The 26,104-nt window shown below is 35.2% G+C and overlaps 4 protein-coding genes and 2 pseudogenes across 4 annotated transcripts; 2 read left to right on the top strand and 4 right to left on the bottom strand.

Moving 5' to 3' along the window:
* Positions 1-392: 392 nt before the first annotated feature.
* Positions 393-2,744, bottom strand: LOC140814497 (peptidyl serine alpha-galactosyltransferase-like; annotated as a pseudogene).
* A 515-nt stretch (positions 2,745-3,259) lies between these two features.
* On the bottom strand, positions 3,260-4,349 carry LOC140814490 (myb-related protein 315-like). The gene is made up of 3 exons (XM_073173503.1): positions 4,212-4,349; positions 3,944-4,073; positions 3,260-3,854 (listed from the first exon to the last, which is right to left on the bottom strand). The coding sequence occupies exons 1-3, from the start codon at positions 4,342-4,344 to the stop codon at positions 3,260-3,262; spliced, it is 858 nt and encodes a 285-aa protein (XP_073029604.1). The 5' UTR covers positions 4,345-4,349.
* Positions 4,350-6,702: 2,353 nt separating this feature from the next.
* LOC140814484 (uncharacterized) lies at positions 6,703-8,455 on the top strand. The gene is made up of 6 exons (XM_073173494.1): positions 6,703-7,050; positions 7,265-7,356; positions 7,451-7,605; positions 7,702-7,751; positions 7,856-7,930; positions 8,029-8,455. The coding sequence occupies exons 1-6, from the start codon at positions 6,806-6,808 to the stop codon at positions 8,453-8,455; spliced, it is 1,044 nt and encodes a 347-aa protein (XP_073029595.1). The 5' UTR covers positions 6,703-6,805.
* Positions 8,456-10,111: 1,656 nt separating this feature from the next.
* LOC140814476 (uncharacterized) lies at positions 10,112-14,873 on the bottom strand (annotated as a pseudogene).
* Positions 14,874-15,760: 887 nt separating this feature from the next.
* LOC140827703 (AUGMIN subunit 6) lies at positions 15,761-21,871 on the bottom strand. Its single transcript, XM_073190523.1, has 13 exons — positions 21,566-21,871; positions 21,422-21,478; positions 21,214-21,308; positions 20,377-20,527; positions 19,568-19,693; positions 19,322-19,478; positions 18,855-18,915; positions 18,498-18,789; positions 17,671-17,796; positions 17,299-17,454; positions 16,953-17,199; positions 16,394-16,870; positions 15,761-16,167 (listed from the first exon to the last, which is right to left on the bottom strand). The coding sequence occupies exons 1-13, from the start codon at positions 21,779-21,781 to the stop codon at positions 16,127-16,129; spliced, it is 2,202 nt and encodes a 733-aa protein (XP_073046624.1). The 5' UTR covers positions 21,782-21,871; the 3' UTR covers positions 15,761-16,126.
* Positions 21,872-23,420: 1,549 nt separating this feature from the next.
* Positions 23,421-25,828, top strand: LOC140827629 (plant UBX domain-containing protein 1). The gene is made up of 7 exons (XM_073190418.1): positions 23,421-23,631; positions 24,211-24,307; positions 24,381-24,449; positions 24,568-24,635; positions 24,760-24,889; positions 25,007-25,111; positions 25,476-25,828. The coding sequence occupies exons 1-7, from the start codon at positions 23,554-23,556 to the stop codon at positions 25,667-25,669; spliced, it is 741 nt and encodes a 246-aa protein (XP_073046519.1). The 5' UTR covers positions 23,421-23,553; the 3' UTR covers positions 25,670-25,828.
* Positions 25,829-26,104: the final 276 nt, after the last annotated feature.

The following is a 26,104-nucleotide window of genomic DNA, read 5'->3' as shown; positions in this document are numbered from 1 at the left end:
CCATCCAAGTATGGTGTTCTTCTATATTACACACAAACTAGATATACGTGTGTACACATGCAAACATCTTAATTGTGAATTTTATTTTTTTGGGTTTTCAATTACTTAATATAATATGGTCATCAACACATTTTTGCAGCAATTTTTGAATGATTTAGAAGTTCTCTTTCAAGAAATGTCAACTAATTAATAGTTAGTCTTGAACCAAGTTATCAAATATATTACATGCATGTATGTTTTAAATTATACTTAACAAGACATTTCTTTAACTGTCGAATATAGATGACGACGTGTGCTAAATCTAATGTCTCCATGATTCCTCAATCAGCTCTGAATTGTCTCCGGAGGCATCAAGCTCATCTTTTTTGTCAATTTTCCTTGTGGTTATGATTTCACCAGAGGTCTCGTGATTTGGCAAGGGCATGCAAGGAAGGGCGGTCAGGGGTAGTTGGAGTGGACAGAAACTTGGGATCAGGAAAAAAATTTCTCTCATGGTGAACACGTAGAGCCTCGTTACACGTTCAATGCTAAGCAAGTAACTTTGAAATGCATCCTCTTTTGCCCGATCAAGTTTTGTTGGATCGGGAAACTTAGACCAACATTTTTCAACTACATTGGCATGTCTCCATTTTGGCTTTATCAAAGCTCCAGTTACACAGCGAAAATCCAAGGCATAGTGAAAAACTCTATAGTTGACACAGGGTTCGAGAACATATCCAGGATATATCAAAATCTTGTTACTTATAACATGCCGCAAATTGAACTGCATGGAGGAATATCAAATGAGTAGCAAAACTACATGGCTCAAAATATTGAACACCGTGCACCAATGAGAATGAGCAGCTAAAGTGCATATTATACACAGCATTTTTGTCCACTGATGTGGAAAAAATGGCCATGTTTCGATAACCTGTGAAATTTTGAAATACCTCTGCAACACCGAAGGCATAACCATACATCTCGCTTATCCAACCAGCTTCATAAATATCTCCGGTTATGTTTCTGGACCAATGACCCACATCAGCTCAGACTTCCTCAGTTTTATGCAGCCAAAGCAAAGCAAAGCAAAGCAAATGTTCTGAGGTTATTTATATGCATTAGATATGACCACGCCTCTGACCTTGTCACAAGAAATAGGGTGGCTAGTATGGATCTTTGCAAGCTCATTGTCACAGCCAATCAAGTAGCTGGCAATGACATAGCATATTAGAAAATCAAGATACCAACTCGTGACTATTTTTGTTGAAGATCAGCTAGATAGAAAACCACGTTCAGGAGAAAAAAATATAAAAGAAAAATTCATTCTTACTCATAGGGAGTGGAGACAGGACGGCACCTAGCTGCGTTGAACTCCAATGGTGTAATTGGTCCTCTCATAAATTATAATCATATCAGCGTCCAGGATTAATATGTATTCTGCATCAACCTTTACTTGGTTCAGCCAATGCACAACTGCACGTGGTTTATTGATGGCTGGATACCTGGCATGGTACAAGAAAAAATCAGGTGTTATAGTTTCCAATGCAGTATAACTTGCACGCATCAAGTCGACTGGATAATTGAAGATACCAATATAATAATTTTCCAAGAAAGGAATGCAATGGTAGCGTATAAAAACAAGGTGCCAAGGTGGTCAGGACCTTTCTAAAATATAATCGAAGGTCAACATAAAAATAGACCAGTTTGAAGATGATATTAAGACATTTATAATAATCTCAAGTGAAGATCAAGGAATGCCACTTAGCTCGAGTTTATACGTGGTCGTGTAACAGTAGTTTTATAAATTTTCAATTATTTAAGAATTATTTTCTTGGTATGATAATTTTGAGTCTAAGTGCATGGAAATTTTGATTACCAATCTCCAGTTAATGGATGCGGACTCATAGATGGAACATGATGAGTGAGAGCTAAATTGTGCCCTTTATACTGCCTCAAGTCCTCTTCCGCACATGCAACTTAGAAGCCTTGTGATGTTTCCAGGCTGGTCACTCTGGTGGAAACTGTGAACAAGCCCAACAGTCTGCCAATCGAAGTAAGGAGAGCATTCTGTCAAAAAAAAAAATAGTATGGATTTTTGGATATGGCTTTCCTGGTTCATATGCATCTTGCTTATGTACAGCAATTTCCATGCAGGTTTGATGGCTTTTTGAGTCCATACAAACATTGCAACAATAGACCTTGATTGAGAGAACTTATACATTCTAGGTTGAGAAATAGTGCCATCCTTTCCTTTTTAGTCACGTCATGTCACTATTTAATAACAACTCGAATATTAGTGTGTTAATGAGAATAAAATATTTTTTCATCGGACAGTATCATTATTTCTTTTTTTTTTTTTTAAAAGGATGGTGGACTTTATATTATGTCACTAATTTTTGTATGGATCTTACACAATATTAATTGAAAAAGTTGCAAGAGATTTTTATATATAGATCATTAATTTTATATAAAAATTTCAACAACTTTAATAAACCCTTTTGTTTTTACTTTTAAAATTTGGAGTTATCAAGTTCAAATAATGGAACTGATTTTTTAATTTATCTTGTCAAAAAAGAATTATTTGTATACTACTACTAACTCCTCATTACATTTGTCAGTATAATTATTTATTGAATCATCTGTACTGGATTTGAGAAATGACGCCAACACAAGGTACCTTGGAAACGCCCTCAATTATATTTCTTTCCACCAACTCGATGTTGATGTCCAATTTTAAAACTCTTTCGATTACGCATAAACCTCATTTAATCTTGAAAAAATTGTATAATTTTGATCTTTTTGTATTATCAAAATTCAACTTAATTTTTTTTTCTCTTTTCGACATCAATATTTTTGATAAAGAAAAACCTGATTTTTGTATGAGATTCTGTTAGTAAACTCGTCTTCTACACATCATGATTATTCCAACATCATAATCATAATCTTAATATCAAATAAGTTAGGGTATGTTATAATCATGACTTTCAAAGAATATATGTATTCAAATTTTATCTTTTGTTAGTGAAAAGAGAACACACAGTCCTAAACAAAATGATTAAGCATATGGAATATTGTAGTATATAAAATAGATGGACTGATATATAATAATACCACAAAATAATTGATCATTTACTCAAAAAGTTGAGTACATGATCTTATCGAACAAAAGTTAATTGATCAGGCAGATATTTATTTTTTTAATTATAAAACATTAAATGACTGATCATTAAATAATTACAATGGTGGACTTTAACTAAATCAAGAATTCTGGGAAGATGTCTCAATCCCCTATTGTTTCAGGAAACAGAAATTGTTGATCGAATCCAAAATCCCAAGAAACCATTGAATCTGCAGTCTCAACACACTGAAATAGACAACTATTTCCTTGAACTGAACTGGCGGATTCACCAGCTGAATTGGGGTAGCAGTTCACTGAATCTTCTAAAGAAAACGAGGGGCAGTAACTGGTCGAGATGCTGTGCATTTCTTGATTTTTCATCCATAAATCCATGTCCAGGTTACTCGTGAGCATCAGCATCTCATAGTTGTTGATGAGACGTGTCATCATTTCGCTTTCCATACTGGTGCTGACATTGGCCTCATTGCAGCAGCTTGTTTGGACTTGTGTTGCTGATGGAGCTTTCAGTACATGAGAGAATTTGATCTCCTCTAATTGTTTGTTTTCATCACGCGAATTTGAGTCGATGTCTGTTTTGTTCTTCTCTTCACGACTTTGTTGTGTCTTTTGCTGGATGGGCTGGTGTGTGGTGGGGTCTAGTCCGAGGAGCTTTAACCGTTTCTTGATCCTGGTGTTCCAGTGATTCTTGATTTCGTTATCCGTTCTCCCTGGAAAATGTGATGCAATTTTAGACCACCTGCAACATGTTGGCAATGTTTGAGCTGAATAAAAATCTTACATTTTCTGCTGTAAAAATGTCAAAGTTAAAGAAAGTTAAAAGCAGACCTGTTTCCAAGGCGAGCATGAAGATCAATAATTTGATTCTCCTCCATTTCTGATAGAACTCCTCGTTTAAGGTCAGGCCGTAGATAATTAATCCATCTCAATCTGCAGCTTTTTCCACACCTCAACAACCCTACACATTTATAACAATGTTTCAAGAAATATGGATCCATTATTTAATTTGCACCGACGTTAATCTCACAACAGACCCAATAATTTGTTCGTGCAGCAACTAAATTAAATCAGAAATAGAACTATCAAATGTTTTTACCTGCAAGCTTGGGTATCATTCTCCAGCATTGAATGCCATTATTCATGATAAAACTCATAAGTTTGTGATCTTCTTCTACGGTCCACGGACCTCTCTTCAGACCCCTTTTGTCGCAACAAGGTTGCCTTCCCATTTCTTGTCCAGAAATACTATTCCAAGCCATCTGGTACTCTAAATTAATTAACAAGGGTTGATTTCAAAGTTATGGACGGAATGAAGGAATTTATATTGGAAAGAAGATTCTCACAGATCATTTAGTCACTTAAATATTGAAAATGTGTTGCTTAAGGTGGGAAACGAGAGATTAATGAATGCTAATTAGGCATGGCTAAGACCTATAAAGGAGAGGGACGGCAAGAATTATTATACATTTGTCGCCATGATTATTTTGTTTGAGGCTATGCATGCATGGAATAAAATTTAATCATGTTTGGAACGAAATTAGATCAGCAAGATCGAGCCTTTATCGTTTTATACAATATTGTTGTTGTTGATGATAATAATGTAACTACTAATATTAGTAGTTATTACATATAGATTTCAAATGTGGAGGTTGAAATACCGATCGAACTTATTGAGTCTTCTTAATTTATATTTGCTCGAATGTGTATTGAAAATATAAAACCACAATTAGTTGGGTAAAATCTATTTAACCATTTAATTAAGGAACCAATTAAGTATTATAACTCTAACAAGATGACACCAAAATAAGCCAACGAAGCATGCAAATTTTTTGTTTGGAAGAGGAAAAAGACTAATGACAATTAATGATGGGAATCCCCTTTGGTGCCATCAAAGCTGGCAAGTTGTGTCGTTAATGACATCTTTTCTCATAATTACTTCCAAAATCTTCGAGTACGTAGAATATTAGTTCCGGATACTTTCGAGTTCAAAGAATAACATATGTTCATAGACTTTCTTTAACTAATATAATGTTTTATAATTTATTTATTGACTAACAAAATGCAGGTTTTTGAAAGACTTCGAATTTATGATATTCATGTGGTTATAGTTTGGAATATAATATATCATGAACAATTGTTGTCACGTATTCTTGGTTATTCTAATAATTATAATTAAGTACTATTTTCGATCTTCAAGATGTAATGTTTTTAATTTCAAGAGCCTATTTATCAATTAATTGATGTAAAGAGCAAAAAACATCAACATCATATACCAAAATGTTTTCTTACACTCTTATATTGCTTAATTAATTAATATCCATTCACATAATTCTATTTACACTCTTATATTGCTTAAATAATTTCAATACATTTATATCATTGTATTTGTATTGTTCTATTAACAGAATTTAGTACTTAATATCTGATAAATCATTATTTCCATATCTTATCATTTGCTTAAATCTATCTTTTTTTGAACAAAATATAGTTTGATGGATTAGATCACGTTACTCTTCCATGAACATCAAGTAAACCCGGAGCTGCTAACGCAGCAGTACTGTGTAATTGTACAAAGGACTACAATGTTATTTTGGTTAATCTTGATTGTAAAGACTTTTAAGAAATAATGAAACGTGGAATATAACTAAGTAAAATAATGGGTTACGTTCATGCACTTAAAACTACATGCTCCCAACTACGCAATATATCCCGCCTTATCATTGACTCGAGGACACGATAGATTTCTGGTTCAAAGTCAAGAAAAAAAATATTAAAATTTATATTTGTATATTATTATAAGAAATAGTTCAAGTTTTCATGATATCAACAAAATCACATATGCTGACACTTCAATTTCTACTGGCAAAATTGTCAATTTATTCATGTATAAAAAATGAAAACTTTCGAAGAATTGAGTCAATGGAATAGATGGCTTATGGCCTACGTTGTCTTGTATAGGTGCTGCTGCTGCTAGCTTCATTCTCTAACCAAGACAATGAATATGATTAGGGATGTAATCGTGTCGAGTCGAACCGAACTCTTGAATGTTTGAGTTTGATTTAATTATAATAAAGCTCGAGCTCGAGCTTTATTTAACGAATATATACATGGCTCACGAGCTTATTCAATCTTTTATCGAGCCTAAACAAGCTTAATAAATATAAATTATACATTTAAATTTTCATTAAATTAATTAAAAAGTAAATTATATATTTAAAGAAAAATATATTATTCTTATTAAAATTTGTAAATTTATTATAATAAATTAATTTAATATAATTTTTTATATATTTTATAAATAATATACAAAATCAATATATCAAATATCAAAACTATTATTTTTTCATCTAAAAAATTACTTGTGAACTTACCAACGAACATGTTCACGAGCTAACGAGCCAAATACTGTAAAACTTGAGTTTGGTTTGTTTATCTTAACGAGCCTCATTAAACAAAGTCAAACGAATTTTTACCGAATCGAGTTTCGAATAACTCACAAATAATTTTGTTCGTTTACATCCCGATATCAAGTAAAAAAAGTCGCAAACCATTGACATATCCATCGGAAAAGTAATTTTTAGTGGACAAGCCCATTTACCTCATCACACCAAACAAGATATATGACCGTTAAAGCTATTTTTCTTCCTTTTAAATATTGCGAATCCTGTGGGAGAAAAAGGTTACAAGAAAATGTCCGATACGGAGGTTCCGAATGAGAGTCCCGATAACCCAGAAATTGATAATCAACTTCTTTCTGAAGATGGCCCGAGAAATCAAAATTTGTTCAGTCCAAGGTTTCGATCTGTCGTCGCCATGGCCGGATGGGATGAAGAAGCACTTCTGATTGCCACTCATATTGTTGAAGATACACCGGACAGATTGTGCAAGCAGCGGAGAATATCGGATTTCAAGACCCCACCAACATATTCAAGAAGGTAAAATGCACACTGTGATTTGTAATTATCTGCTTTTTTCTGGATTATTTCTTATGAGTTCTCCTCTCTTATTCATGTGCCCAAGTTCTGTTTTCGTAGTGTGGGGATTTTACTTTCTTCTTGCCATGAATGTTGCCTCACTATCAAGTACAATCATTTCGATTTTTCTTCAATAAATTTGTTGAAATGCCAAAGTGCGTGGTGGTCTTTACAGAAAACGTAGGGCTCATAGGAATACTCCAGTTTCCTTACCTGTGACCGTTCTTCATCTTGAAGAAGATGATGATTCAACATCAAATCAACAAGGTTCTAATTAATTCCAATGATTTTGGCTCTCTCTTTGTACAAATACTGAAGGGTTTTGGGAGTTGCATTAATTTTTTGGCTTTGACTATTTTAGGATGTGAGAGAAAGAATATAGAGGTGAATATTATAGCAAAAGTAGAGAAGAAGGGAGGAGAATCGATTAAAGAGGATGCTAAGGACTCAGGAGTTTCTAACTCAAGCCCTGTGATCCCTTGCCTTGATCAGCTTCGTGAAGAACTTTCATGTGCGGTAAGAGAATCTAGATTTGCTTCCTTCGCATTTATGGTGATATTTTTTGTCACAATCTTGAGCTTCTGAAATGAGAATGTGGTGTCATATGGGCAGATCTGTCTGGAGATATGTTATGAACCGAGTACCACACCTTGTGGACACAGGTAAGAAAACAAGGTAGCTCGACTATTAAGACATCTTTCTCATCATTTATCTAAAACACGTGATTCGAATAGAGACGAAATTATTTACTTTTTGTATATGGCAGTTTTTGCAAACAATGTTTGTGTTCTGCAGCTGACAAATGTGGGAAGCGGTGCCCAAAGTGCAGGCAACATATCAGGTACACAAGGCAGTAGTAGTAGCTGTTCTTTAGCGTATCAAAGTGATAAAATACAAGACCGATTGATTTAATTTATTAATGTGTCTTAAATGTGGCAGCAATCGGAGGTTCTGCACCGTGAACACAGTTCTCTGGAATACAATTCAGCTCCTATTTCCAAAAGAAGTTGAAGCAAGAAAAGCAGTGACTACCTCAGATACTACTACTGAATCGATTCGAGAGGAAAGTAGTCCAGCCATAACAAGAAATCCTAGCATGAGAAACAGATCTATTCAAGCTTTAAACAATCCAGAAACAGATGGCACAGAATTAGATAGAAGAAGTCGTCGACTCAGAAGCCGAAGTTCAAGAATTTCTGGGACTTCAGACAGAGGAGAAGCTAGTTTAAGGAGAGATTTGCCAAGTCAGGATGGAGATGCCGCATTGGCTTTCAGATTGCAGAGGGAAGAATTTATGGAGGCGTTTAGGGTGGTACCTGCTAGAGCAAATTTGAGAGCTTTGGCATCAAGGGGCAGACATATGTGACATTCTTAATTTTTGTTGTTTTGTTTTTTGGTGGAGGGGGGGGGGGGGGGGGGGGGGGGTGGTTAATTGAATGACTTGGCTTTAGTTGTTACATTGTTGTATCTTCCCTGTAAAACTTACTGTGAAAGAAGAAGATGTTTTTTAGAATAGATCTAGCCATGGTGTTATAATCAGACACGTTTTCTTTCACTCTACAGTTGCTCGAACCAATCAGAGTGACTATGTTAATTTTTTTAAAAAAAATTGTCCTCTTCAATCTTTAATAATAAATATTATCCAATATACTTTTCTTCTCATTTCATTATGGTGTTTATTATATATTTTAAAATCCATTTCAACTCTAGTTTTCACTCATGATCCCCGCAAAATATTTTTGCTTGTAGAAAAACTTATGTCTCACAAAGTCGATGATTCTATTAGCTGTCAAAATTAAGAAAGAACAACAGACTAGCATGTTTTTTTTGTAAAAAGACAAAAAAATAAGAACAGACTGGCTGGCATGTTGCTTATGATGATGCACCGTGGCATGTATTAGAATCAAGGAAAGGCAAAACATGCAAAGATGTCAAGGATGCTTTGAAGGGATTCAAGACTTCTTTGATGAATAGCATATTGTTAATGATCCATGATGATGACAACTCCACGACTATACAACTCTAGACAAGACAGAATAAATATTGGCAAACCTCTTGCAAGTACAATCTCAATAATCATATGTTCTAGTTCCAGAACCAAAACCGATTTATTTTAAAGAATGATGACAAATAAAATAGGGGTTTCTTGGAAAACATTTTTAAGCAGTCCTTTTTAGACTCCAAATATTTAACCATATTGTGAAAAACTAGAAATTTGACTCAACCTAGCACTGCGTGAACATTGACTCAGTTTTTTTCTCAGAAATGCGATGCATGATGACCAGAAATAGAAGCAGATATAATCAAGACCAGTTGTCACCTATGTAAAATGGTCAGTATACAATGTCCCTGGTATCGACCTAGCCAAAGCATTAGAGAGTAAAAATGGCGGCGGCAAGATCTTTGTCTCCATATACTTGTCTGTGCATTATCCTCTCAATGGCGGCATTTATATCTGTATCGGAGACTGCAATTCAGGCACCCAAGTCTGCACCTTCTCATGCTGGACATGGAGCCCCCTCCTCCCTCTCCAGCTGCTGAATTTTCACAAATTTTCTTTGTGTCAGATTCTAGTTGCAGCTTTCATGTCTTACTGCCTTTCTTTATCCTATTAAATCTTTAAGTGTGCATTTTAATTTTTGGTTTATGTTTGGGGTTGTTCTTTTGTGCCATTTGTGTTTACCGTTGTGATTTTTCAAAATTGTCTTTTACTGTGATATACACGATCTATTTGTGTGTTGATTTGAATCAAAAAGTTACCATTAGTTAATCACATTCGATATTGTTGTTCATGGATTTTGGCTCCAAAATTTTGAGCCAAAGATTCAAGAAATTTGGAGAAACCTAGTAATAGTATAATGAGGAACCTCTACAAAAAATATTTAATCTATATCTATACTGATTAATAATGCAAGCTGAAAAATGTGTAAGAAACACCGAGAAGCCCCAAGAGTACTAAGTAGGTGGTGTGCAACTATATGGCTCCTCAAATTGAGTCAACACCCTTTCCGTTGGCTGTTTGTAACCCGAACCTAAACCATCCTCGACAGTTTGGATTAAAGGGCAATGAATTTCAAACATTAATCAGTAATCGAAATATGTGTTCCAAAAATTCGTGCTGAAGGCATGGCACAAAGCTATATTCATCTCATTATATCGTGTCAAACAGTACACATGATCTCGAGTCAGCCGAAGAGGACCGATACAAAAATATTAATCCATGCCAGAGCAATACTAATGTCTATGGGAATGCTTTCTGCTGCCATGGTAAGTCTAACCATTTTTTATGTTCCTTCTTTGCATGACTCTAAAAGCGAACGAAACAACTCCAATTGCAGCCATAGGATAAAACACCATATACGGGAACAATGCCAATGCAGAAATAAAGGAAAAGTAGCCAGCAAGGAGACAGCCAAAGCTTAACCTGATTTCCCACAAAGGGAAGCCCGGAATGGGAAACCAAAAGAAGTTTAATTCGGGCTTTGAATCACTTATACCATACAAGATGACGCCAGTGCTAAGTAAAGAATCCCAAAAAAGTGGAAAGTTTTGACATATACCAATCCGCTGCAATACGTTATACAAGGATATAAAATTACATCAAAAGCTCGCAGGAACTATATAAATCATTCTGAATGCTGTCATATTTAGCATAATTTTCCATTAAAATAAGACCATCATTTGAGCATATTCTGGCTCAAGATTAACCTTTGCACATTCACACTCAGGACTATCACTGATTTATTGCTATCAAATAAGATGGATTGAGCAAGACCGGGAAAAATAATATCATGACATGAAAGCAGCCTGCCTAAAATTTTTCTAGGTGTCATAACTCCAAACTTCACCAGCGTAAGTTAAGTACGATCACTACAATAACTTGGCTTTAAGATAACGAGCTTTGTTAGCAATGAGTTGCTTATGAGCTATTTTCATATTCTTTAGTTAAAACTAGAAATTCAAGTGCTTCAAAACTCGAATGGAAAGATTGTAATAAACCAAACATACCTGGAGCCAAGCTACAAGAGAAGGAACAAACATCAGTGCTGCAAGCAAATGTAAAATAAGCAAGCCATGGCGGTGGTTGAAGATTTCTAATCGTCTGTCACTATAGCTTCTTGTAGATTCTGGGCTACTAGAGCAGTTTACAGTACAAGGGAATAGCTTGCTTAAGTCAACTTCATACGTGGAGTCACATTGCATTGAGCCACTTTTACCCTCATTTCCAGATTCATATAACTCGTCATTCTGAATATGGTTGCGCAATGAAGCCATCAAAAACCTGTTCACATAGACAACAAAATTGACATTAGGGTCACTTCAAACATGGAGATACCTTGAAGCACCAAACAAATCTAACACATGCCGGTAGGTAATCTAAAGGTAAACACCAAAATCTCGAGAAAAGAGAGCTAATGAGAATAAACGTGAGCAAAAGAATAAAACTTGAGGGCAATCGACTCACATTAGAATAACCAAAGCCTGGTTGTATGAAAACCCTTTATGCATGATTTTTCTCAGTTCAAGCCTCGAGAGTTCTCAAGTATTTGATTTTAAAAAAAGTTAACGAGTGACAACACAATTTATTGGTACCTCGAGAGGGCACTGTGGCAGCACAGAATATGAGATAAGAACAATACAGAAAGCGCCAGGGCAGGATGGACAAAACAAACCAGCACAACAGCAACAAATGTCGTAAGTAGTGAATTCACCCTCATAATCTTGGAAGATTCGTTATTTACTTCATATTAAATTTAAATAAAATATAGAAAGGTAACAAGCGAAAAGATCACCTTAGCAGATGCGAAGCAGGATGATATGTTAGTAAACCATTGGAGAAATTGAAAACAGAAGTTTCCTTCCCATGCTTCACACCTAAAAAAAATGTTCTTGTTTTAGCATGTTAGAAAATACAAAGAATCCCAAACTAGAGAATGTTTCTTTTACAGGAATGTTCTAACGATAGGAATCAATTGATGAAGCTTACATAGCTCAGACATCATGAAGGAAAAAGACCGCTCTAACTATTATGTAGTTGGCACACACGATTTTTCACACACATGTATACACACAGAAAAACAGAAACATGCAAAGGGAGAAAAGCTTCTAACCGTCTCTTTGTGATTACATGGACTGTGCCAGCAACATCGAAAAGTAATTGAGAAAGTGATATCAGCGAGATTACGACTCCGTTTGCGAAAATATAGCAAAACATTGATACAATAATGCAGTTTATAACTGGAGGGAGCGATTGAGAGCTTAGCCAATAAAAGAGGCATTGAGGCAAGGAAGAAAAATGGCCTTGGTAATCTCAAATTTGATTCAACAGCTGATAGCAGTGAAGGTATTGGTTGATCAAATTCCCACGCATGTGCTTGCCTCATCAGAGCAAAAAATATAACAGCAATGCGAAGACTGCTGATCTGCGTGGAACAAATTCCATTCAAACCTAAACTTGTGAGAACTCATGAAATAAATTGAGAAATATGATCGAGCTATCATTCAGGTATTGAAGCATGAAAAAATAGCGGGATGGGTAATTTTAAGCAATTATTCTTCAACGGTTTTGTTAAAGTTAATGTTACCTTATATCGAGAGAGCAAGTGAAAAAAATATTGCATTTACTAAGCTGTAAGCGTATTGATATGTGTTCGTAACACTCAAAATCAACTTGCATACAAAATTGTACTGTTTAATACAGGAACTAATGGAGGAGAGAGAAACATGCATATGAAACAGAGATTTGACAACTATGGCCCATGGGGAATATATATTAGACTAATGGGAGATAAAAATGCTTACGAACAAAGAATGGACAAATATAGTAAATACAGTTTATAAACAGGCGGATTTCATCTGATAATGCTATAAGCTGAGAAGGGTGGTTTGAGAATCTACCTGAGAGAAATACAAAAAGCAAAAATCAACCAGCAGCGGCTGTAACAGAAACATCAATAGCAACTTTATATGAACAGTGTGTGTCTACCTGGCAGATTCATGGAGAATAACAATAGTTAGAAGCGCAAGGAGAAAGCAGGTGAAACAAAAAAAATGAGAATAACAATAGTTAGAAGCGCAAGGAGTCCAGAGCGCTGGAGAGGAATCTACAATAACTATTTCAGAATACAAATTTGGAAAAACATGGAGACCAGATGTAGCATCCCAAGCAAGTGCCACTGGTGGAAAACAGTGAAGTCGACAAAATCCAACATCCCCGAAATCAGAAAATGGAATGAAAAAGCAGCTTGATCCAGAGGTCAGAAAACATCTTTAGATATGCTCAAGAAAGGGTTCGTGACAGCTTTTCACCAATAAAAATAATAACAATTACAATAATAAAATCATAACTATGAAAAATTCCATGCATCCACACACAGCCCACAAGAGAACCCTTTCTGCCAACGTAAAGAGAATAACGGGAAAACACTTACTGCCAATTTCCATATCTCCGGGCTCTACGTTAGGAAATTCTGACTTCCTAATTCCACAGCCCGTTGTTTTGAGAGAGAATGGAATAGGAAGAAGAGCTAAGCTAGCAGAAAATGTTAGATTAAATGCAAGAGAATGATCCTCTTTCAATGTTACTTCCTGCAAACAATCAAGAAATAGTGACAAAGAGCGTTTAGTTTTGGAGTAAGCTGTACACTGAAAATCTCAACCTTTTCCAAATATGATGAATGATCATTACTTCAGCTTTCCTAGACTTCTTTTCTTCTACTGTAAGGTTCTTCAGCGTAATAAATGCCAGGTATTTTGAATTCGCCATTCACAACACAACCTTAATGAATTTTATGCAAAAGTTACAAAAAGATAGCCTGTGAATGGCATATACGACATATTCTGAATACTCTTGAAGTATCTGACCATCCATAGCAGAATGTTCACCTTCAAGATCAACTGCAAACCAATCAAGCATAGAAGTGTATTGATTTGGTAGCATATTTCCAGTCGAATATAATCGGTATCTACTCTTCCAAATATGGGAAAGCTTGATAAAAATGCCGTTCAAGTGAACCACTTTGATAAGCTCTGTCAGATTCGGTACCCAGGGATCTGACCTGCATCAATGCAGGTAACATATAAGCAAGTGTATCCAACAGTGAATGTGAAAGTCTAACATTCCGGACTCAATGACAACATCAAAAGAGTGAGGACATGGCAAAAAAATTTCCTTTACTACATACGGCTGCATGTCAACATTTGATCAATATTTCAAAATTCATCACACTTTGAGATTTGTTCTACAATTTTTGGACCAAAAGCTAACTGATATAAGCCCATCAATAAATGCAACAACTGAATCAAAATCATTACATTGTCCAAATTTCCACCAGATAAAAAGGAAATACTAATGGGAGACATCCGATAGCTTCAAAACTCCACATAGAGAGAGAGAGAGAGACTTGCCTGTTTGTAGCTTCCGCCGTTCCCAGGGATGAAAAGAACTGGAATGCCATTAAGATTTTTAAGATGCTCGTCAAAATCCAATCTTTTTCCATCCTTCGTGGTACAGATACAGACCGTACTTTGTGGAAGACATGTTTTCTGGCGTTGATATGGGAATGTATGTAGGATACATGTATGTCATTACACAACCATTAATTTGACATTGGTTTCAATAAGCCATAAAGAGCAGTAAGGCCTGTCGATACAGCTAAGATAGCCACAACTGCTACTCTTACTTTAGCTTTAAAACCTTTCATATTTGGGATACTTCTAACTCCCACTCAAAGAACTATTGTCCAATCACCTGCTGCACGCAGACGTTCCCAACTATGTAAACAACCAAAGTTAGTGGATTGTTAGTTTTCAACTTATTTTGGTGATAAATAATGAGGTTTATAAAAACCAAGATAGTCGATTGTTAGTGATCAACTTATTTATTTCACTCATAATAATGTTGATAAGCCTTTCAACTATAGTTAAGAAGTGGCATTTTGAACAAACGAAAAGGACACGGTGTGCTCTAGTAGACATCCATGTCTGTAAAACCATTTTTTACTGCCAAATTACTTATGTGTTCTAAAAAACGTGTTTAAGCTTGAAGCTCGACAAAAACATTCTGCTTCGAGAAAAGCGGAAAAAAGCGGTCAAATTGTAAGTGTAATTAAGACGTTTAATTAAGCGTGCTTAAAAACAATTAATCGCATCTATTTATTTTTAATTTTGAAGGTATGTCTTTTTATTTTAAATAATAAATTATGTTTATAATTTAGATGATTATTTTTTAACTTTAATTATTATTAAACACAATGATTGACAAATATTTAGCAATTTTTAATGTAGTCTAGTTACAAAAACAAATAAAAGTTGTAATTTTGAGATTTTTATGTTTTTATAAATATGAAAATTAATGTATCAAACTTAAATTTATCATATTTATGTATTATTTTATCTAATTATTGATTTGAATCCAAGCTTCAAGACGCTTCACGTATTTAGGACCTTGCTTATTACACGCTAGCATGCTATGAAGAACAACCTTCTCCTAAAACCACCATTTTTTTAGTGGCAGAACCAACACAAAATAATCGAAGAAAGTAGAACTTGGTATAAAATATTGCGTACGTGTAGAACCTTCAAAGAACGAGTACCATCACCAAATTTCAATTCAAAATGTTAAAATACTGCTAAAAATACAAAGTTTATAATCTTAAAATACGCAGCCCGTCGAATTTTTTTAAGCATGTCAATCCTTTGAATTCATATATCTACTAAAAAACATTATCCTCTGGTTATCACCGCCCAAATATTCAAAATTACAATATTTATAGAAATCATGGGGTAATGTAAATTATCCACTAAATCAAATCTATGCTGAACAAGAAAAACATAATGTAAATCTGCAAGCCCAGTTTACTGCTGCAGTAAATAACCAGATCAGCTATCCACAAGCATGCAACAGTAGCAGGAGTAGAGAGAACCGGGGAAGCAAAACATCAGGGAAGTATTTTTAGTTGAACAACGGAGGGAAGGAATTCGGAATTCCACTAAAGAAATTATCTCTTGAAGACAAAATCTTCTCGCTCTTTTATTTTCAATGTTCCATCAAAGCTGTTTCAGTCTCTGAGAAGGGTGCTGCACCAACAAGATATTTAGATTAAACAATTACAGTATCGGAGAAATATTCACCTATAGGGAAAATATTTAATGAAAACAAGAAATGAATTATTATAAAGTATAAACCTATTTAACTGGGAACTGACCAACTTTCATTGAAAACTGGAAAAATTCAAAAAAAAACTTTGGTACAAAGAAAAAAATAAAGCTAACATTAAGAATGTAATGTCGCGAATCAACATACCAAGTAAATCTTCATAAGAATCAGCCATAAGTGCTACATCCATTAGCAAAGGAGGAGAGAAAACTTGATCCTGAACCTCATCCATATCATAGAAGGACCTATGTGCATCAGAAACTGATGAATTTGAACCAACCGTAGAAAGAAAACAGTTCACCCCATCAAATTCATCAAGTGAATCCAAATCATTTAACATATCTGCCACTCCACTATACTTCCTTCCGAGATGAATGTCGTTTGGGTGTGTTTGAATCATGGAAGAATTTGCTTGAGATTTGAATGACTGTCTACCCTTTAGTGAGTCAGGCTTCTTATCTTGCCCAGGACGGGAGAATCCAGACCCAGAAATTGGAACAAAGAAGTGCTCGGAGCTATCATCAGAACGACTGTCTTGGGACGATTCCAAGTTCCATGATTGAGATAAAAGGGCAGCTTCTCTGACAGATCTCTTTAAGTTTTGCAAGTAAACAATATCTTCATCTGCAAAAATAATTGAAAACAGAAAAAGTAAGAATGCCTTCTATCATACATGAGCCAAGAAGGAGAATAACAAATCACAAACCATGTGGTGGATTATCCACATGACTGATTGAAGGAGGCTGCTCCAGGGGCTTTTTATCTGTCATGGTTTCTGTCGGGTTGATTTGAGTTGCAGTTCGCTTTTGTGTGTTTCCACCTTTCCCAGAAGAATTTGGAGTCAAACTAAATAGCTGTGGAAGTTTTAAAGTAGGGGGACTAGCTGATACGCTTTCCAGTTGAACAGATGAAAGTCTAGAGGTTATTTCAGCAACCTCATCAGAATCATTTTCCTGGTCATCACATCAACTTATAAGGAGCAGATTTAACGGAAGGTCAACTCAAGATCTCGTGAACTTTAGAAGACTATGTACAAGGAAAAATAAGCTTACCAATGCCCTTCCACTGTTCTGTGCCTGGACAGGCGAGGTAGATCTAAGCTTCATAAGAGGAGGAATATTGGAAGACATACCATTAACTTCTTCTGTAAGCTCCATGATCGAGTCTTGTATAGCCGGAGCAACATCTTTTAGTTGATTGATAAGCACCTGTACGTGTTCACAATCTACGAAATCAACAAATGACTTAACCACTTCACAACACATTAAAAGAGAAAACAAGCCCAACTGCATGTGGTGTAAGTCTCAAAGGACCATTTAGCATAAGGTGCAAGCTTAATGGAACAACCATCAACAGTCTGAACAAACTCGTAAACTCTGCATCACAGCAAACACATAAAGCACGTCAGTTAAACCATTGCCCACCTGTATGCTATCCAGATGCTGCCTATGTTCAGCAAGGGTTGCAGCCAAAGATTCAGCATGACTGCTGGCACCACTATCATCCACCCTCTGTAGGAGCGCTGGACCCTCACCATCATTTGCTTTGGCCTGTCTCAAAATTAGAGTACAAATGTCTTCCAAATGACAAGCATAAACCGTCGGTATGGTAAAAACTTGAAAAAAACAAAAACAACTTGCAACTCGTTAATTATCCAATGACTTTATAAATAGAATAGTTTCTTCAAGTACACACTTTGAAAATTCTTTAACTGTAAAGAAGTATTTTAAGATAATGTGCAAGCCAATTAGCAAATGAAAAATCCATGCAAAAGAAGCTGCCACTCCCAATTCCCAAAAACCAATGATGTAGCAGCTCCATACACTGGTATTCCGATACAAAAGAAATTAAGTGGACCTATTAGGTCAAGAATAAAACAAGAACTCAATTTGATACAACAAAGATATGCGTGCACATGTTTTATACTTCAACTTACATGGAGAAACAGAAATCTCCTATGCATAACCTATTATCAATTCACCAATCTCTCCAATAAAATCTTATCCAAGTCACTCATTTCATACATCTGTCTACAACACTGTACAATTTTAATGAACAACGAGAAGATGGAATCATAATACCAAGGACACAAAATACATTTGATAAAAGGAAATTTAGGACTGGTTCGATCAGGAATGTAATCACGTCTAGAACTACTCACAATCCAAATAAACAATAAAGCAACTGATACACTGACTGAAGAAATTATTTGCAAGCAAGGAAATAACTGGTTCTGCATAAAGTAGCATACCAATTGGAGTGATTGCTTGTGAATGCGCTGCAAAGCATGGGTCCAACGTCGCAAGACTTCTGCTATGTCAACAGTAGGCTGCCCTCTCATGTTTCTTTCATCTATCCGAGGAAAGTTTTCTTCATTTCCGCGAGAGAGTGAAGAATCAGAGTTGCTTTTTCTCTCATTGTTTAGACCTTCATGTAAACCCTCCGTTTTCTCGGTGTCTGACCGTTCAGGAGTTAAATTAGCAGATGGAATTAGCGAACTTTGATCCATCGCTGCTAGCAGAGATGAACCGGATATGCGATACCTGAAATGATTGCAAGGCATAAATTTAAGGGGAGCTAAAGAAAACGATGAAGTTACTGATATCACCTATGCTCACGATGGGCTATAAGATCCTCAATTGGGCCTGAAGCAAGAACCTCATGTTGACCTAACAAGATTAAACACAAAAAACTGTACTCAGTATTCAATGAGATAAAAACTAATAGGTGCTGCTGATTACTCATTTTCCAATCAAACTAAACTTTTAGCTGGCTGATATCCATTGAAATATCACATCTCAAATCACATGGCTTGAATCTTCAACAGAAAATACAGATTTTGAACACGGATATCAAAATTAAATAGCAAACGTCTCATCCTGTCTCATATAAATTAAAAGTAAAGCAGGAAAAGTAAGAGAATATAATATTCTTCACAAACTAAATAATACTGTAGAAATAAGATTTTTGCCCAAAACTTGAACTGAGTTGGACTTTATTGTAGGATTCAATACATAAAACTGAGGGACGTGAAATGTTAGAAATTTAAGAAAACCAAAAAAATATTTAACTTACTCTTGCGAGATAGCAGTGAGTCCCACAAACGAGTAGCTCTTTGAACCATGTGAGAATTCTGACTAGAGCTGGATACAAGCTCATCCCAGAGTTCACCATCCAATTTAACTTTATTTCTTAACTCATGCAGTTTTTCAAGCTCTTGCTGCAGATACGCCTGTGAACCCAGAAAATATGTAAGCACGTGTCCATCCTTGATACACGATCTGATATAATACACAGTATATCCTCACATGATATTTTTACCTCTTCAGCACAGAGACCACGAAACTCTGCTGTCATTTCATGTGCCAAACTGGACCACATGGCCTGCCTTTGGACTGCTGTTTCTGCATTTTTCAGAAATCTTCTTCTTTCAAGAGCTATTCTAGCCTGTTTGTAAATACATTAAAATATTATAATGCTTAGACGTGTAGGAACGATTAAACTTCCGGGCTGATTCATTACAGTTAAAAAAAATCTGACGGGCCTCCATAAGTTAAAATAAATCTCTAGATCCTCTTACTTCCTAATTTTAAAAAAGCTTTGGCAGATTGTTTAGTAACAATTTTGTCTAAACTACAAGTAAATATCATTACATTAGTAACTAGTACCAGATGGCTAAGAAAGAGGTAAAAATATCAAATGACAAGTAACTTATTAGCTTCTTCCTATCTTTGTTCATGTCTCATATGAAAACTAACTATTTTCAGAGAGGAGAAAATTCACATGGCAAGAACATACTGTGGACAAATAGAGAAAGCTATGAAAGATATAGATCGGTCTTTCAGCAGTAAATCAACGCAATTATATACGTAGTCAATGCATCTCAAAGTAATAATACCCGGTTAAAGCTAACTTTCAAGATACTGATTTTTAAAAGCAACGTCCCAGAGTATGCAAATAATTAAACGGGTAACATAGCTTTCATAAAATGAACTCAATGCACCAATAGGCAGGTGGCAGGAGTGGGGTCTAAGGACGAAGAGTGAGAGGGAAGTTGTGGGCTGTATCATCAGATGATAAGAGAATCCCGTCATCTCATTGTTTATAGGTAGAAAACATCAAATGAATACCTTGGTTACAGGAAGTAGTGTAGCTGCGTGAGAGAAAGCTACATCAGTCAGGGGAGCTGGAAGTGGATTTGATGCTACATCAGGTGCGAATGTCCGCCTATGAACTTCCCTCAAAGCATGCAGGGAGAGTTGCCATAAAAGTTCGACGAACCTGCAATTAGCATATGTAAATTCCCACTGACAATGGCATCAAGTAGTCACCAGTTCATAAATGCCTCTGAGAAGCTATTAGATGCAAATACGGCAAGACTATAATCCAGGATTTGGCATAAGAGGATTCTGATGAAAACAATTTGCTGACAAGATCTCAGTATCTACCAACTGAAATGGAGCATCAGAATTGCAAGGGAAAAAAATAGAAGCTCCCTCCAGACAAGAATAGCATTAAAGGTGCTTTCCCAAAGTTGTTACCATGTAGAATCAGAAGTTGTTCTAAGTAAACTGATTGTACCATATTTTTAATATTTGAAACCGGGATAGACTCTTTCAATCTCTTGAATAACTAAATCTACCACAATTTATGCCAGGAAAAAGTTGCATTAATTCCTACTTATGCTGCTGTAGAGAGACATCATCAGTCGTGACACATATGCATTAAGATCAAGATCTTACACAGTAAGTTGATAAATTAACAGCGCTGTCCAAAGTCCAAACCATAAATATTTTCAATTAGCTTCTAATAGCTTTTTTCGAATTTTGCATTACCATGATTTGGTCAGTAGTCACACTACCGTAGTCCAGTTATAGTGTTTCGTTGCTACCACATTTCTTAAGTATCAGCATCATAACGTCAGAAAGACAACTAATTCCATCCCTTAATCGTTCACGTAAACTAACCTCGGCCCACAGCAAGTTGCGAGCGATGAAACCCTCGAATTGCTCCTGGGCAATGCTCCTTGTGATTCCAGCTCACTTATAATACCTTGCACGACCTAAATGTTCCCCAACACCACACACATAAAGAAACAACAGTAACAACTCAGTCCATAAAGAAAAAATTACCCATATAAAACATATATGATCAAAGCACTGAAATAAAATTCACCTTCCGAAAATCTCTGGACTGAGCGGAATCAAAAATTGGCCACACCTTGTCAAAATCCTGCAATAAGATCCACACTTCAACACATCTCAATCAATCATACACAATTTTTTTTAAAAAAAAAACAGAATGGTACAAAAAAATTGCCTTGGCGGATTGAATTGGACCACGGAGGGAGGACAATATGAAGTACAGAAGTTGTTCGCCCAATTTCGGATTCGAATGGCGGAAGAGGCCGATCCGAGGCGTGCCGCTGTTGGAGCCGACCCCGATAACGTTCGGATCCAGGCCGAGCAGCAAGCAATTCGTGTACATTGCACTCTCCAGTTCTATCTCTCGCTCCTTCTCTCTGTCCATCGTCATCCTACATGCACTCTCACTCGCCGTCAAATCGGGTAACTTTGGTTCTCCGATTAGATTTCGTTTCCGCTTTTACTTCATATCTTTTTCCAAGTTTCGAATTTGACAAGAAACCCCTTCGAATTATTCTAAATTATAAAACCGGCCTTTTAACTTTGGAAAATACATTATAGCCTAGGTTGACACCCTAGTTTCTAGTATCTTTTTAATTAATTAATTTCTCCAAAAAAAAAAAAAAGAAACTCCAATTGGTTTAGTGGCATGTTCATTTTATATTTCCAACCATTCAAATAATTTTTCGGATGACAAAATTATTTATGTTAATTTAAAAAATTATTCAAATATAATAATATATAAGTATTGATGATAAATAATGTGTTAACGATAACAAGATGTATTTTATTTGACTATACAATTCTTGATTTACATTATATAATAAATATTCAAAATATATATTGAGGTATTGTTTCTACTGTAATTAATACAATTATGTAACATCATGACTACTTTGAGGATAATGTTCTCTCTTAATTGGATCTATGACATCTTATATTGCAACTCAATATATACAAATATTTGTCCACTAATTTAAGATCAATGTCATCGTAGAATAGTATCGCACAGTATCATAGAATCGTTGTGACTTGTTGTATGCTGACCAAATTAAAGCTCCAATACATGCAAATCATTTTATATTTGAGACGAGTCGGAGATATTAAAAAAACATGTTAGCAATGTGATATTTATTTCAATTCGATTCAACACACAATTTAAATATCATATAATTTAGGTTCGAAATCAAACAAAAAAAAAATTTTTTGTTATTGTGTTTCAAAAAAATTATTAGCATGTTAATTAAAATTTGGTATTGCTTTTGTGGTATTTGATTTATTTATTGAAGAACAAATTTATTTTGGGTTCGGTTTGAGAATATATCTTCTGACTTATGGTTGGTTTTGAAATTCGAGGGTTGCTTTTGCCATATTTTCTTGCTGTTGAGTGAGTGTGGGGTCACGTTTCTGAGAATTTTGAAAATGTGGGTTGATTGAATCTAACGTGCGCCAGGGCACTCTTCTTAGTCTTCTCCTTTCATATGCCGGCCACATGCGGCCATTTTGCTTTCCTTTTACTTTATTACAGGGTCTTAAATTTAATTATTATTCGGGCCAATAATTTTTTATATATATTTATTTTCTAAATCGGGGAATTATTTATTCTAACTGACCGTCGAACTAGTTATTAAAAAATGCACACATAGAGAGGCGATTTGACTATTAATTAATACTGTCATCACTAATGAAACTAAAATAAAAAATGTATAATAGCATATCACAGTTAAATTTTATGAGACGAATCTTATATCCGATATGATCTGATTCAACTTATGAAAAAATATTATTTTTAATATCTAAAATATTAATTTTTGCTTCAAAAAATAAAATACATCAATACCTACATCATCACACACAAATTTCTAATTTTACAACTCTTATTTTCAACATTCAAATATTCAACTATTACTTTTCAATATTCAAATCATTTATTTTCAATAATAACAACACAATTAATTTATTTTTGGTTTATTTATGGTGTACTTGGATTTTTTACTCCAAAATATAATAATAGGGCCTGAGGAAACTTAAAGCAGGGGAAAGCTCAATAGAAGGCCCAGACCAAATCGTTATTGGGTTCATTCAATAAGTACGCACTGCCGAGATCGAGTTTGTCCCTGTACATCTGCATCACGCAAACCCTTTGGAGTTTCGTATGTGGTGATGACAGTGGATTCCTCACCGGTTTCAAAACGCAGAAGATTTTTAATTTTTCCATCAATGGAATCTGAATCAGCTAAGGTGGATTAATTTTATTCTTAGATATTTATCCTCTGATTTGGGATCTTGAATTTTTTGGTTTTTAGTCAGTGTTTCTGATTTTTTCGAGGTTTATTTGGGAAATTTGAATGAATGATACTGGATTTATTGTTTCTTTCTTCATGTTTGTGTGTTGCTGAATGATCCTGTGTGCATTGATTGCAAAGACGGTACAAGAAACTTCCTTTTATCGTTTGACACGTGAAACGCTTGATTCTGAGTGGAAATTTATGGCTGTAAATACCTTTTCAGAATACCATGACTGTGATTTCGTGGATTTTGAAGTATTTTTGTCCGATTGATTGGGTTGCTGGACCTATCTTGGTCCATAAAATATCAATACTTAAGGTTTAGAATCTGTGATGAAGTCCCTTTCAGATGTTAGAAACTCGAATAACTTTTTTTTTTTTTACATTATGGCATGAGCTGGATGTGAGAACGTGTGAGTTACTTATTTCATCATTTGACTGCTGTTTTCTAGACATTGTTGTGAAGCTTCATGTCATTTAGCTATTCGATGTGATCTTCTAGTGTTAAGTTGTTCATATTTCGTTCACAAAGGCTAGGCTTGCACTTGCAAAAGAAAAATATGGACGAGACATCCGTGTGTTTGAAACATCAACAGCTTCTGCGATCCCTGCAAATGCTTCCAACATTGGTATGGCCCATATCAACGCATTCGCATAATTTTGAGTTCGGTGGCTATTTGATGGTTTGTTACTTTCTTTCAGAAGAGCCAGAGGACTTTTATGAGTTTACACCAGAGGACTACTACCGGATTTTGGCAACAAAGAAAGAAGGTGATATGCAAGATAATCATCTATTACGTGCATGATAAATCCCTAAATTAACATATTTTCTGAATAGCGTGTTTAACATTCTAGTTATTTTTGTTGTTGAAACTTGAATCTGGTGCAGATAAATATTTGAAGACAAAAAAGTTACGGGATGCAGAAGAGGCTTCTCGTAAGTCAAGGATAACGAAGGTGTGGAGTCATTTCTTTTATAGCAATGCCGATCTTTTGGATTTAAGATCATTTACATTTTACTTTTATCTTTTTGATACATAAGTTATTGTCTGCTGTCCAACTATTTGTTTATTTTCTGCAGGCGGTAATTAGGATACGGTTTCCTGATAATCATACGTTGGAGGTCACATTTCATCCATCTGAGATCATACAAAGCTTAATTGATCTTCTTAGAAAAGTCCTCGTGGATCCCCAATTACCATTTTATCTATGTATGAATAAATTACTTCATATATTATATCCATTTGGTTTATCTCCTCATTTTATGGAGAAGCATACACACCTGATAATCTGAAGAGACTAATTTTAAGATGTGGTTTTATCTGCAGATACGACACCTCCAAAAAAGCAAATAACAGACATGTCCCAGGATTTTTATTCTGCTGGTTTTGTACCTGGTGCAATTGTGTATTTTGCGTGTGATGCATTAAAAGGTGTGTTTTCTGTTTAGTGTACCTTTGTCACTGCCACAATCCAAGATAGTATCTTTCGATAATACAGTGACAACAATGATTAAATTAATTAACACCATGGGAGCATATATTTGGCCAACATGGAACACACGTAATTCAATGACGATATGGTAAAAGAAAACCCAATGTCTCTTTGCCAAATACTAAAACGGTTTGCTGGTAAAGACCCGGCACCCGGGTTAACCAGACTTTTGGTGTTTAATCTTTAGTTTTGTGAAAAAATGACTTACATAATTGTATCGCGCTTGAGCTCTATATCTTTCCCTAGCAATGTCTTCCTTTAACCACGCACCAGGACTTCGTTTTCATTTTTATATTCTCGCAGGTGGTGATGATATTTCAGCGCCCGGACCCTTCCTGCTAGAGGACATCATGTCCCTGCTAGGTTTGGAATCGATATCAGAGCAAGCAGAATCTACCCAGCCTACACCTAAACTTGTCTCCACGAGCCTATCAGTTGATTCAGAACCAAAACCGGTCGACAAAAAGAAGATCAAGCCAAAGTGGTTGAAAATGTGAAATCTGTTATTTCTTGTTTTACATGGACGATCAGTGCAGATATGGTTGATAATATCCTTTGCTATGTGCTGTCCGTGGATAAATTTATTGTAATGTACCTTATACTTGCAAATTATTGCTGCAATCTTTTTCATATATATAAATTAATATCCTTTGCTATGTGCTGTCCGTGGATAAATTTATTGTAATATACCTTATACTTGCAAATTACTGCTGCAATCTTTTTCATATATATAAATTATGAAAAGTTTAATGATAATGCTGTTATCACCCGTAAACTTCACGATGTTTAAAGTATAGCAAGTGAATGTAGAAGTTATTAAATAATACAAAGTAAAAAAAAATATATATTTTATTAAGGAGAGGAGAGCAACAATTTGGGGAAAAGAATGGGTCTAATAGTTTGCTTTTTATTTAATAAATTAACAATGGGTA

The sequence above is a fragment of the Primulina eburnea genome, chromosome 1, assembly GCF_022965805.1.
Source record: "Primulina eburnea isolate SZY01 chromosome 1, ASM2296580v1, whole genome shotgun sequence".
Classification (NCBI taxonomy): domain Eukaryota; kingdom Viridiplantae; phylum Streptophyta; class Magnoliopsida; order Lamiales; family Gesneriaceae; genus Primulina; species Primulina eburnea.
The sequence above is the reverse complement of the archived record's forward strand: the minus strand, read 5'-3'. Positions and strand labels throughout refer to the sequence as shown.

Coding starts and splice junctions, on each gene's coding strand:
- LOC140814490 (XM_073173503.1), bottom strand. CDS start 4,344: ATGGGAAGGCAACCTTGTTGCGACAAAAGGGGTCTGAAGAGAGGTCCG. Junction 4,074..4,211: donor AATGATACCCAAGCTTGCAG/GTAAAAACATTT, acceptor ATAAATGTGTAG/GGTTGTTGAGGTGTGGAAAA. Junction 3,855..3,943: donor CATGCTCGCCTTGGAAACAG/GTCTGCTTTTAA, acceptor AACATGTTGCAG/GTGGTCTAAAATTGCATCAC.
- LOC140814484 (XM_073173494.1), top strand. CDS start 6,806: ATGTCCGATACGGAGGTTCCGAATGAGAGTCCCGATAACCCAGAAATT. Junction 7,606..7,701: donor GTGAAGAACTTTCATGTGCG/GTAAGAGAATCT, acceptor TCATATGGGCAG/ATCTGTCTGGAGATATGTTA. Junction 7,931..8,028: donor AAGTGCAGGCAACATATCAG/GTACACAAGGCA, acceptor TAAATGTGGCAG/CAATCGGAGGTTCTGCACCG.
- LOC140827703 (XM_073190523.1), bottom strand. CDS start 21,781: ATGACGATGGACAGAGAGAAGGAGCGAGAGATAGAACTGGAGAGTGCA. Junction 18,916..19,321: donor CTCACTGCTATCTCGCAAGA/GTAAGTTAAATA, acceptor TAATCTTGTTAG/GTCAACATGAGGTTCTTGCT. Junction 16,871..16,952: donor TGTGGATAATCCACCACATG/GTTTGTGATTTG, acceptor TTATTTTTGCAG/ATGAAGATATTGTTTACTTG.
- LOC140827629 (XM_073190418.1), top strand. CDS start 23,554: ATGACAGTGGATTCCTCACCGGTTTCAAAACGCAGAAGATTTTTAATT. Junction 24,308..24,380: donor TGCAAATGCTTCCAACATTG/GTATGGCCCATA, acceptor ACTTTCTTTCAG/AAGAGCCAGAGGACTTTTAT. Junction 25,112..25,475: donor TGCGTGTGATGCATTAAAAG/GTGTGTTTTCTG, acceptor ATATTCTCGCAG/GTGGTGATGATATTTCAGCG.